We start from the raw sequence: 14,191 nt of genomic DNA on the forward strand, positions 1-14,191 counted from the left end.
AATTATACATACTCCTGGCAAATTCCGACTTAAAAGTTATTTTTTATTCATATTTTGTTTATATTTATAAATATTTTTTGACCGAAAATACCACAGGCATCTTCCAAAAGATAATACAATGATGTACAAGAGGCATCATTGTGGAAAAATGTAACATTTCCTCAGATTTTATTTACCTTTAAACAAAAAGTTGCAGTCAGAATTGGAATGATTTTGGCCTTGACTATATTTATATATATATATATATATATATATATATATATATATATATATATATATATATATATATATATATATATATATATATATATATATATATATATATATATATAGTTCTGTCTGGTTCTCGCATCTGATGGGCAGTATAGCAGTATATCTGAATAGCAGTGCCATATTCTGCAATATCAGAACTCTTACAGCCTCCTCACCCTAGATGAATAAACTCACAGTTTGACAAATATTGCAGCTCTTGGACAACATAATGTAATTTCAAGGCTTTTTTAGATGAGAAAGTAGTTGTTTAGATTTTGCAGCATTATCCAAAAGATGGTGACAGAGACCGCATTATAAGCCCTTAGATAAGGAAAAAAACTACATTTTAAACTACAGCTGATCAAATCATTATAAAACTGGAGTTAGGAATTTCCAAGTCAACCTCTCTTTTTTGTATGTTGTAGTGTGTATTTATACCATAGTAATTGTAGTATGTTGAGTTTGAGATGGGATTCTAAGATGGGAACTGCAGACTAGTTCAGTAAACAGAAAGAACGAAGAAATGCCCGCATGTGTTTAGCGCTTTTTCTTATTGCAAACACAACAGTAATCTGGTTGTGATTGCGCTGCTTTGGCTTTTTCAGGGTTAATCATTGCAATATTTTGATTGCAACAGAGAAATACTGGGAAGTAGACTGATGGCATTTCATGCCGTTCCATGCCGTTCAGCCCTACAATCTTAAAATGTCAGCAAAATCACCTGTTTTGTCATCACTTCAGACATTATACTAAAGAATCATTCAAATATAGCTTCAAAGTACAGTTGGTGAAGTAGCAACGGTTTCAACTGTTCTGACATCAGCTGCAGATGTAAATGAACGGCAGAAGAAAGTAGTTCTTTATACAAAAGGGTTTTTAGACTCTCAAAAGTGTTTGATTTTCTCTTTTTTTTTTTTTTACACACATTTATGCCGTCAAACTGTTGTATAAATGCAATATCACACTTGTAGCACTGCGATGTGGCTGTATATTGGCACTCGCACCAGTGCTGATATACAGCCACTTCTATGAGTGTGATATTATATTATACCATTTAGGAAAACATGGCTATCATGTGCTATGAAAAATAAGCTGGATCGGGAAATCATTTTGAACAACTAAAGCTTTTACGAAGAAAAAAAAAATTGATTTCCTGTCATTTCATCTGACTAAACCTGCAATAAAAGCTTAACTTCTTCTGGCATCCAATTAGGCTCAGGTCCTTCAATGAGGATTTTCAAAGTCTGGATCTTTCTTTGTGGTGAGAGATTGGATTCAACAGACAAAAGCATTGGCCAGATAACAAATCAAATGCTCGGGGGGGGATTTACACCACAGCACATCTGATAATCTTGCTGTTTGGTTGTTCGGGTGGTGTTTAAAATAATCTCAGGTTTCTTACCTTTGCACCCTTCTCTCCTTGTCTGCCTTCTGTACCAGCTGGGCCAGCGGGACCCTTGAGGAGAGAAAAACAAATCTCAAAACTATGCCACACATCAACGTTACACAGATATATCAGTGCTAAAAAAAGGCACTGCTTCCTAATCAACAGTATCATGGCAACAACAAAGCAGTGTATTTGCTGTTTCATCCCCACTGCCATCCATTTTCACATGTTTCTGCTCAGCTCACCAATAACTTACAAAAACCAAAACAAGCTCCGGAAACTAGATTTTAAACCTCTTACATATGTTATGACTCATATGCTAATGCACAAACACAAGCTAATGGAGCAGCCAAATTGATATACTTTTTGAAAACAATGCTCATGCTAAAAAAGAATACTTTGAGGTAAATTTATTTTTATTTTGAGGACTTACATTATGAAGGACGTTTATATATTAGATATTATATATTGTGACAGAAAAACAAGAGGTAAATACTTATTTAAGCCATTGTTTTGTGAGTGAAGACATTAGCAACTTAGCAATGGCTAAAGGTGCAGAGAGCCATTGAGATTTTCACACACAATGCTGATTGTTATGTAGATTTTCATTGTTTTAGGTATGTTTAGATATTTTACTCAAATAAAAGCCCCAAATATGTATTTAAATTGTTTTAAGGCAAACGTAATAGGTGTGCAAAGTTTACTGGTATGCAAATAAGCAAGCTTTGGTTGATGTTGCAACAACATTTGAGATATTCTGAAAATAACTCATGTTGATAACACTGAATTTGAAGTAAACTGATCTTGTTTTACAAATATTTATACATTTTGACTGAAAAATAAGGAATACTAACTATGTGTAATTATGTTTAGATGTTTTACTGAAAAATGTGATGTAAACAGAATAAATCAATTATATATTTAAAATGTGTTAGCAATAGCTAAAGGTGAGAACAGAAATTGTGTGATTTTCACACACAATTTTATCTAGTTTTGATGTTTTTTTATTTTTTTATAGATATTTATATGAGATATATAAATTTAAGACTTTTAAACATGTTTAGGACTATTATGATTTAAATTTTAGACTATACAGGGCTAAATGCTATAAGGATTTTTTTAATATATATATATATATATATATATATATATATATATATATATATATATATATATATATATATATATATATATATGTATGTATGTATGTATGTATGTATGTATGTATGTATGTATGTATGTATGTATGTATATATATATATATATATATATATATATATATATATATATATATATATATATATATATTATAAAAATTTTCACTTGTCCTTTTAAAAAATATCAAAAATTAATACATTTAATAATATAATATTAATAATGAAATTTTTTGTGCTTTTAAATAATCATTTTTTTTATTAAATTCAAATATAACCATTCACAAACCCTATAAGCCTTACAAGAATAGAACAAAAAGATAGCTTTCAATTACTTCAGTGTACAATAATAATAAAATAAAGAAAGAAAAAAAAAATTAACAGGAAAATTAAGACCTGTTAAAAAAGATTTAAGACCTACAACATAACATTTCAGTAGATTTACCTTTTAAAGCCTAAAATTTACCTTTTGAGATTTAAGACATTTTTAAAGACCCCGCTGATACCCTGTTGATAGTAAGTCCAAATTATACAATTATTTTTAAGTTCATTAGCTTTGGCTATATCTTATGATGTGGACAGGCATTCATAGCCTACATTAATGTCACTGTCCTCACATTTTGTCACTGTTAACATGATTATTCAAATAAATCACTGATCAACTAGACTTTATGATGTTTTGCTTTTGTTTTCTTAGTGTTGTCTTAAGCAGCGCCATCTGTAATTTTCATTTAGTCTATAATAAATATCGATGTACACATTTGAATTCAAAACACAGAGAAGGCGAGATCCAGCAAATTAATTAACTTCATGCACAGACCCATTTAATGTTGTAAGCAATGAGGGTACAAATGGAAATGTCTTGAAATGCATTTTTTATTAATTTAAGCTAACAGAAATGCTGATTTGGGAAAATTCTGTACTTAAGATTGAAAGCCTGACATAAGTATGGTAATAATGCTCACTGTGGAAAACGTGAAATAGTTAAGAGTCTTAAAACTACAAGTTAAAGCAATCGTTTTTTTTTATTTTTATTTTTTATCATTTACTCAACTTTAATTGTTCCAGACCAGCTTGTGTGTGTTTTTTTTTTTTTTTGGTTCAACTATACTGAGTAATGATAGAAACCTGTAACAACTGACTTTCATAGTATTTGTTTATCCAACTGTGGAAGTCATTAGTTACAGGTTTACAACATTTTCAAAATATATTATTTGTCCTCAATATAAAAGAAAAAAAAAAGACTATATAAAAATCGAACAAGTAAAGTGCGCTGCAGGAAAATTATGACATAACTTTCAATTTCAGGCAAACTATCCTTTCAAATACTTCTGCTTATAGAGGAGTGTGCTAGTGCTAAAAATGCATAAATCCATTTAAAGTCAAATCTTGAGGATGGCACCAGAGCTGACAATGACCACTTCATTTCCTTTCGGCGATCACATTGCAGTCACAGTTCTGTCATTCAAAGCTCTTTGGTCAATACTCTATAATTGAACTGTCTCAATGTCAGCCTCAGCTCAGCTGCTCTTGAGAAATGCAAACTGATGCGAGGAGACCCTTTTTCCATACAGCTATGAAGGTATGCTGATATTTCACAGAAATGCCTTTTTCCCAGGCACAGCGTGTGCTCTTTACTCACTTGGGAACAATTTACTAAGGGAAGACCTAGTAAAATCCTGTCTATGTAGTGCTTTTTAAGATTTATTGTTTGTTCAGATCTGTTAAAAATAAATGTGCCCCATAAAACATAGGCTAATTTTAGAGTGAATTTACAAGGGAAGCTCATAAACCTATGTGAAAATGTGTGCCTCAGCAGATTATGGAAGGAACAACAAAGGGGTAATATAAACAAGAACATTTACATTCTTTTTTTAAAGAATGAAAAATGTGTTAAACACCAGAGTTTGTTCAAATTTTTTAAGTCTCAGCTGTTTTAATTATAATAATTAAACCAATTTTGTGTTTAACAGCAAGCTAGTGTTTAAAACAAATAGCTTTTGTGTATCATGTTTAGATTATGAAGGGAATTGCCGATTGGCAAATGATTCACTCTTTTGAGCAATGCTTTTCAATAATTGCAACAAATGGAAAGTACAACAATCAAATTTAAAGATCCAGTTTGATATGGTGAAGCAGTTAACTCAAGTACTGAAGATTTTACTGGGCAAATAAAGTTTCACATTTGATTATGAGACATACAGCAATAATAGTGTTGAATAGTTTTGGGTTTTTTGGGGAGGATTCATTCATTCATTCATTCATTCATTCATCCATCCATGCATCCATCCATCCATTCATTCATTCATTTTTTTTTTTTTTTGCATAAATGGAGTACTGCAACAGTAAATTCGCTATACATTAAAAAAAAAATAATAAAAAATTAAACAAGCATTGGTCCAAGACATGGACGTGATTCATGGTACAATATAAAATAAAACCTTTGATAGGATTTTTCAAAAATGTGCATCTCTAAATAAATTGTTTGACAAATGTCACACCAGAGTTGTACCCCTCTAGGCATAATGCATCACAAAATAACACAAATTATTAAATTAGGTTAATTATACACAGAATTTTGGATTGTCTGTCCTTTTTAGGAGTTGCGTCTTTTGTTTTTTAATGATGCTAATGTCTTTGTTACGTGTTGCGTTCATTTTCCAGTCAAATTTGGAACCCATTTTTCAGAGGTCTCGGTTCATTTAGGGCCTACTCACATTATGCTATCCGAACCATGCTCAGGCCCATTTCCCGAATCATCTGAGAAATGTGAGTGCTCTAAATCGGGCTCGGGCACGGATCACTTGGCCGCCCCTGGCACGGTTGGAAGAGGTGTGCCAGAGCGTGGTACGCTTGAAGTGCAAAACACGCTTGAGCCCAAAACTGAAGACGAGACGTGACTTTTAAGGGACTGTTTCATATGGATTTATTAATCACACTTACTGTTCAATGAACACAAACTGTCGTAGATTATTAAAGATGCAAACCCCTTACTGCATCACAGCTGCACCTTCAGCAAACCTCTTAATACCTGCAGCACGAGGACATTATGATTGTTTATGAGCGTCAAAAGTAGCTGATCTGTTCAGCGAAATATTTGTCTTTGTCACTGCATATCAAATGACTAAAACAAGATAACTGAAGAAATCTCCAGTGCTGAGCAAGAGCGCTTACTCAACAGCGCATCATCAATGACATAAACGTGCTTAGGCACGAATGTAATGTGAATGCAGGCTGAAAGGATTCCGAGCAGAACAATATGGTGCATTCACACTAGATGCAAGTGATTTACATGTTAATTCTATGCAAAGACACGATAGAATGAGGTGGTGCTAAATGGATGAGATTCAAGCACATGGTACAGCTTGAATTGAGCATTTTGGGCCTTTGACGTGCCTAACATGTGATTTGTGTGTACCGCTCGACTTTAAAAATCTTCTACAGTCCCCAAGAAATGAAAACTAACCATATGATTTTGTTAGCTCACATTGCTGGTTTTGTGGTAAAAAATGAATCTGTGCTGTCATTTAGAAAATAATAATTGTTTGCCCTTCTAATCTTTAATTGAAATCTGAACATACACCCTGTTATTTTGAGGTAATGTGCATGGCTAACGCTGATCCAACTGTCTGTTTTTACAACAAACAGAAATGGTGAGCAGGAGAAGTCTGTTAGGTTGCAATAACTCTTCTAAAACCCCTTTCCCAATCTTTCTGAATAAAATGGTGTTACGAACCGCACAGTTTTGCTGCGTGTATGTTCTTTCTGTCTCTCTCTCTGTACCGGCCCTGTCATTTTCTCAGGTACCGCCTACTTTGGAGCACTATTGGCTGACAGGACTGCCAATCCTAATCAGCCGTGTGACGATGACTTCTCTCTCTGCCAATCGCGTTCGTTGCAGAGCCCTTTAAAAACGGAAGCGGCAACGGGGAGAAATCAGCTGTTGTTGTTTTGGCGTGTTGTCTGTTTGGTGGTGTCCGTGTGCGTTGTCGCTATTACTGATGTGTGCTTTGATTGAGATCTATTGATGTTGACTTTGAGTGAGTAACTGATGACTTTGAGTGAGATTTGTTTGAGAGTTCTGACGTGTGTTTCTACATCTATAGCCCGCTAATGCTCCATTCAAAACCTTCTGTGACTTGACAAGGGAGATCTGGAACAACATAGTAAGTCACGTGACATACATATTTGCACGCATTTTGCGCGCATTATTGATGTTCAGACCAAGTGTGCCGCAAGCCTACGTTTGAGTGAAGGTTTCGGCCGTTAGATCGCCCCCTGGGGGCTGGCTGCAGTACAAGTCATAAAGCCCGCTTCCTCCATGTTAATGAAGGAGACTTGAGCCCAAATAAAAAAAAATATTACACTTGCAATAAAATGTCCCGAAAGATAGTTCTGGTCGATTAAGGCACTGGTTATTGTGCTGAAATAGGTGCAGATCTTCATTTTTGTAAACAGTTTGTTTTTAGCAGTAATTTAATGCTGGGCGTGTCATCGTGATTGACAGCTGTGATTGACAGTTTCTCAAAGCGCGGCGTCTGAGCTTCGGCAGGAGACTGAAGTAGACTGAAATGTTATTATTCGATTTCTGTGTTATTTTACCATGACAAAATGAGTTCAGCAGTAAACTATAGTTTCTGACATACATGATCCTGGTGGAACACTGTTTATTCGCTAAGTTCAGGGCTTTTTTCGGGCTTTATTAGTTTGCTGATACACGCCTAGCCACCCAGATAGCAAAACACAGTTCCGGCTAGATTCTCGCCTGCCGGAGACTTATCTTTTAGAGCTCAGACTGACTAATGTTACCTCTGCTGGACCTACTCCGGATGCCTGGACTCACTACCCAATTCCAGCCCGAGTCAATCGAGCCAGATGCGGCAGCCGAGCGAGCAGGCGCTGCCGCATGCGAGCCGGAATCAGCCCGCGACGCCGCGAGTAAGTTATGCGCTGCGGCCTGGAGCTGGCGCGATTGAATATATAAAACCCTCATATTTGTTAACGTTATTACATCCATTTGTGTTGATTTGACAGCAAACGCATGCTGAGAAGTTCGGGGGGCGTAGTTGATTTTACATAAAGCGTTTGATTGGAAGCTCGACTCTGCTCATTTTCGCGGCTCCTCCTCTGGCTCCATCAGACAATCCTTCTGCGCATGTCTGGCTCCAATTTCAGCAGTCTTTTGCGACAGTTTGTGCCCGTCAAGCAGGTGTTTTGCCCTCAAGGCGTTCAATGGGAAAAAGGGCTGTCGCGTCGTCCATATTTTTTACAGTCATTGGTTCAGACACACTAGTTAGCGAAGTGCGCTAATTTTGTATTTTTATTTATTAGATAGAGTAAGTTCAGGGCGCTTTGCGCTGAAGACTTTTCTTTTCATATTGTTATTTTCTTATTTAGTGGATTGGGGAGGAGATTAAGGGAATGTTTTTGTTATATTTATTTCTTTGATTTCCATGCGCAAACTTCAGTTCCCTCTCCTATTTGTCTTGGTTCTTTTCAAATTTATCTTATTGTTTGTAAATATTGTAAATAATGTGGGAGCAATACATCTTTTGCGGTGCTAATTTGTTGTTTGGTGTTTTCTTTTGCCATTCTTCAACATCAGTTTATACTTTGGTCATCTTTATGTTACTCCTTTTAATACCCTAGACAAATTGCCATCAAGGATCGTAACAAATGGCTACTTAAGCCTATAAAAAAAAAATCACGCCCACTGTTTACTCATTTAAAATTTCTGTTTCTCTGCATCACAATATGAAAAGAATAATAACTGCAGCTTCAGATCAAAAAAATATATATGTGAATTATAGCATAAAGTACGGCTACCCTCTCAACAAATCCATGTTAGCCATTCTGAAATGAAACAGGAGTGATTTTGCATCTGTTGTGAAGTGAATTTTATGTGTGAATGAAGTAAACTCAAAGAGCTCTATTTTGACAGTATATATGTCCAAAGTGCAGTTCGCAAACGCATTAAGAGGGTGTCAAAATCCACTTGCTAATTTAAGGATGGAAAAATACACTTTGCGGCATGCCCCAAGATCTAAAAGGGTTGATCTTATTCTCTTAATGAGTTATGGGTGTGTTTTGAGAATAAACCAATCAGTCTCATCTCCCATTCTCTTTAAGAGCCAGCTGCGTCACGCCATAGCGCATTTGCTTTCTAAAAGGCGGACTTTGTAAATGAAAAAACAAAACCCTTTACTAGAGAGAAAACAGTTAAACAGAGCATCTACAGAGCGAGAACGAGAGTTGAGCCTCCTCATTGTTTACTTTCACTTTTACTCTCTTGGATAGGGAAACGTGTTGTATGCACAGACATCCATCAGCCTATATATAATTAATTTAGTTTGTTAAGTGCAAAAATTGGTTTCAAAACTATTTCTTAATTCAGTTCTAATTTCCAGCACTCGAATAAATGAACAATAATAACGAAGTGTGTTAAAAAAAGTTATTATTTTTTTTAAAGAGTTATATCCAAATACACATGCTTTGCCCCATATGGTCTAAAACCTGACAGGTGGACAAATCTAAGCTTGTTTTTAATAAAACAAATATAAATATGCATATAATAAATATTATTGCTAATAATGATAACATTATATAAAAGCATACTGTTAACTGTTAATTATATTCAATTTATAAATGAATAAACTGAAAATGCTTCCCGAGATGAAGAAGGCATGAAAGTATGGTTTTTATATTTATGTAGGCTAGAAAATAATAATTTTTGTAATTTTTTATTCCTTTATATTTATATCCTATATATATATATATATATATATATATATATATATATATATATATATATATATATATATATATATATATATATATATATATATATATATATATATATATATCCTTATTATATCCTATTTATATCCTTAATATTTTAATTTAATTTCATATGTAAAGATATTTGCGAATTGCTGTAGCCTACATCCTGTCTGTATTAAGCAGTGTGCAAGCGAGGTGCACAACTAACGCTCTGCGCAGGACAACAGACCGGCTTTGTTCTGGTCTATTCAACAATCTATTATAGTTTCTCAAAATAGCAACGTGCCAGCAATATGCCTTAACATGCCTCCTTTTTTAGACCAGAACGCCTATGGGCACATATATGAGTGCAAATGCATTTGCTATTTAAACAGCGTGGCGCAAAGGACTCTTGCACCAAGCTGAAACTAGCAAACAACTATTGCGTCGTGCCTTGTGCCGGGTGTATGATAAGGCCCTAAATGTTCAATCGTCTAATTACATGTGAATAGTGTGATTTACATGCAAATCTGGTGTGAAAGCCTCCCCATACACTATGATAGGTTGGCGTTAGACTCACTGCTGAGCACTGACTGATTCACAGAGAATGCACAACAGTAAAAGCTATTTTTAAATGCACAGTGACACATGTAAACAATGACAGCCTGCAGAAAGGAACCATGGCTGATCAGAGCACACATACAGCTTGTCATCTTCTTGTGACAAACAGCCACATGCCAAGAAGCAAGAGTGAGATCTTCCATATGTCCTCTATTGTTGTTTACGAGGCCGTTCACTTGTCGTGTAGAAAAAAAAAATGTGTAAACACTGCTTCCTCTATCTATTTGCATGCGTTAGCCACTTGTCTACATTTAAAATAATAAACTTTAGAGCACAAAAGGTGAGATAGGCGAAAAGCCTGTACAGCTTTCTTCTTTAACTGAGAATTTTTGTTAATTGAGAATGATAATGATGAGAATTATATCATCTTCTGGTGTACATGATACTTACTAATTAAGGGTAATGTTGGCAGTGGAAAAGCAAGCCTGACCATACTGTGTGGTACATAACACTTAATGGACCGTTTTTACAAGATTGTTATGACGCATTTAACGGTCATCGTAATCTTAAATCCTTGAAAGTGTTGAATGATTACATTAATTTTTAAAAGTGTGAACATTTATATACCTTTGTGAAATTAATGTATCATCTTTGCGTCAAATAAAAAAAAAAAGTGAGATATTTCTAATGTAGCGTCTATAGGGCTGAGAGTAAATTTGGCGCTATTCTCTCCTCTGGCTGCCATCATCAGTCTCACACTATGTTTTCCTTTTTCTGAAAGTCTTTATAACATCATAGTTGTTTTTTCTTTCATTATATCAGCAAATAAGTTTGTAAAAAATATATATATTGTTGTACTCTCCCATTCACTGTGCTTTAAGTTTACCCAACTATGACACTTTTCACTACTGAGAAACCCAGAAATGTGGAAAAGATCTATGAAAATATAGCATTGTTTCAATTAAAGGCAACACTCAATCTTTTTTAAATGAACTGCACTAACAGAGCAATCCAGTTGGTTTTAATCAAACCAAACCTGCCAAGTGTGAACACAGTAGGATCCCCAAACTCTAACATAAAGATCGAAACGTCCGGTAAACTACTCACTCTCTTTCCAGGGGGTCCTGGAGAACCAGCTTCACCAGATGGACCGGGTGGACCCTGTGGTGAAAATAATTCATTATCTAGGAAGTTTTATCATGTTTGAAAATAACATATGATTTTCAGTCAGCATCGACCATCACTCACAGGCTGACCGGCATCTCCATCATCTCCCTTGTCTCCGGGAAGTCCATCCAGTCCCTGTATGTAAAACAGGACATTACATCACAACATTGCCTTGATAATTATTTTATATCAAGCATCATACACATGACAAGATTTGTTTTTAAGCATTCTGGACATGCAAATATAATAATGTAAAAAAATAAAATAAGTTCAATAAATAAAAATTATTAAATAATAATAAATTCATTGTATTTATGTTAAAAATTCCCTAAATACAGCCTTTTTTAAGTCATCAGATCATTATTGTTCTAAATAAACCTGACTTTTCAATGCATTATGTTTAACCACAAAAATTGCCATTTCACAGACACAAAGTGACATAAATCACAAAGGTTATTTGTGTACAATGTAAAACCCCAATTCATGAATAACTAAATCTGCTTTTTTTGTTGACATTTTGACTTTTGATTAGTCATTAAAGCCTTTTATAATAATAGCATGTGCTTGAATGTCCATATTGAACTTACACCAACTCCGGGCTCACCAGGGGGACCTGGATCTCCAGGAAAGCCGATAGGACCCTAAATTAAAAAAAAAAAAATCTTACTGATCAGTTCAGTCATAAAACAGTATTTCAGTTTATCATTTACATTTACCAAAAACTCTTTGTTAAGCTGTTTGAAACAATGTACATTGTAAAAGCTCTATATAAATAAACATGTATTGAATTGAATTGAATTTCAGATGAATGAGATGTTCAGTAGATGATTATTTACTGGGTTTCCTTTGGGACCGTCATCTCCAGGAGGTCCTCTTCCACCGGCAGGTCCTGCAGCTCCCGGAGGACCAGCTTCTCCTTTCTCTCCAAGCTCACCTTTGGGTCCCTAAGAAGCAACATTAGAAGTATCAACATCCAGCTCTCACCCATCCACGGTGAATACCATAAATGAAAGATATGCTTTTTATGGCTAAATGAGGCATTAAAGTTGGTATGAAATTGTTTCGTTAGAAAATTTGAGCCTGGTTTCTCTCAGGGTTTTTTAATTCTTCACGTTCACCAATTGGTGAAGTTTTTTCCTCGCCGCTGTCGCCACTGGCTTGCATGGTTCGGAATCTGTAGATATGTGCATCGATGGATTGCTCTTCAGTGTTTGGACTCTAAGTAGTGACTATTAAACTACACTGAACTGAGCTAAACTGAACTGAACTTAAACGCTAAAAACTGAACTGACACTGTTTCAATTTACTAGGATCTTCTATGTGAAGCTGCTTTGACACAATCTACATTGTAAAAGCGCTACACAAATAAAGGTGAATTAAACTGACCATTTAAAGTCAGTTTTTAATAACATTTGAAGAGCACAATCTCTGAAAAAAAATGTTGGATACAACAAATGAATGGTTACGCTTTGCTACTGGTGACTGATTGTTATTCTCATGTAATTGACATATTTCCAATCATCATCTTCAAAAAAAAAGTTTGTTAATTAAAATAAATACTACAGCACATACTGTATTAAAATAGAATATCATTCTTTATTATTTATCTATTTTTAATTATATATATTTTTTGGTTATTAAACCAGTTGCTCATTGTGAGACCATACTGAATTGTTGCTTTATTAATAATAAAATAATAACAATATAATTATTATAATCTTTGAATCTGAATTTTTCTAGTTAACATGCAATTACAAATGTTAATTCATGGAAGTAGAATTTAACTAAAATGAACTGATTAATAACATAAATAACATATTACACAATTATATTGCAATAATATGCTTTAAACTTCTGCTGCTAAAAGCAGAAATCTACATTGAGAGATTGTCCTCATTATTCCAAAAAGTATTGAGAGCAACAGACAAACGTCAGCATTTAAGATGCTAATATCACATAAAAAGGTTTGTGCAGCAGGTGGAGGACAAAACATGTTCCTAAGTGAAAAAGGATAATGATAACAGCAACCATCTGGAATACAAGAGATGTGCACTTCTGCGTCTACTGCATAAGCTGGTAGAAAATATTCATCTGTCCATTATAAAGCAGAGTGTGGAAACTGATGTACCACATTGGACAGTAACCTTAAAGAAAAGGTTCACCCAAATACTGTATGTGCTGGTACTTTATTCACTATGTCCATTTGTTTCAGTACAACAAAAGACTTTTAGCTGAAAATATAGAACTTGGTGATTTGTAAAATGCAAGGGAATGGCACTGGCACTTTCAGCTCTTCTAGTCTTTTAAAATGGAAAACACTCAAGGCTGTTTGACAATGCTGTGTGTTAAAGGTAATCATTTTGTAAATGTTCAGTTTCTTGCACAGATTGATCATTTCACTTCATAAGACCTCCTCGTCAGTGCCTCTTTGTGCCTTTTGGCTCCCAAAGCGCTGCTGACTCGCATTATATGAATTAGTTGTTTAATGTTTCACTGAAGAAATAAGTACGGCCCAAGGATATTTCTATTTTGTTTCCTGCTGAATTATACCTTAAACCTGATTACACTAATAAAAGCATAGCTTTATGTGTTCATGGTTAAAAACATAATCATTAGAGGGGTTTTGTTCCATAAACAACAGATTAATAAATGACGTCTGGTAGATGATTCACCATAACAGACACGAATATACACTTACAAGTGTACCCGGCTCTCCTGGTGGTCCTGGATTACCTGCCTCTCCGGTCTCACCCTGAGGGGAAAGATGAAGGAAAACATTATTGTTTGTACCAGGGCTTCCTTACATAATGTGAAATCTATGTACAGTAAATAATCCCAAATAGATCCTACCTTTTCACCATTTCCACCCATTGCGCCAATACCTCCAGGAGGACCAGGAGCACCCTGTCAA

General features: G+C 34.7%; 2 protein-coding genes across 3 annotated transcripts in view; both read right to left on the reverse strand.

The window, feature by feature from the left end:
- Window positions 1-14,191, reverse strand: part of LOC147846305 (uncharacterized) — a 350,900-nt gene that overhangs the window by 208,515 nt on the left and 128,194 nt on the right. The window lies entirely within an intron of this gene.
- col11a1b (collagen, type XI, alpha 1b) overlaps window positions 1-14,191 on the reverse strand; it is a 181,243-nt gene that overhangs the window by 16,280 nt on the left and 150,772 nt on the right. For both annotated transcript variants that reach the window (XM_087239469.1, NM_001184954.1), the window contains 7 exon segments: window positions 14,131-14,184; window positions 13,979-14,032; window positions 12,117-12,224; window positions 11,868-11,921; window positions 11,362-11,415; window positions 11,221-11,274; window positions 1,655-1,708 (listed from right to left, as the gene is read on the reverse strand). In XM_087239469.1, the coding sequence (XP_087095595.1) occupies window positions 1,655-1,708; window positions 11,221-11,274; window positions 11,362-11,415; window positions 11,868-11,921; window positions 12,117-12,224; window positions 13,979-14,032; window positions 14,131-14,184 (432 nt within the window).

Source organism: Danio rerio, chromosome 2, assembly GCF_052040795.2.
Source record: "Danio rerio strain M-AB ecotype USA chromosome 2, GRCz13ab, whole genome shotgun sequence".
Classification (NCBI taxonomy): domain Eukaryota; kingdom Metazoa; phylum Chordata; class Actinopteri; order Cypriniformes; family Danionidae; genus Danio; species Danio rerio.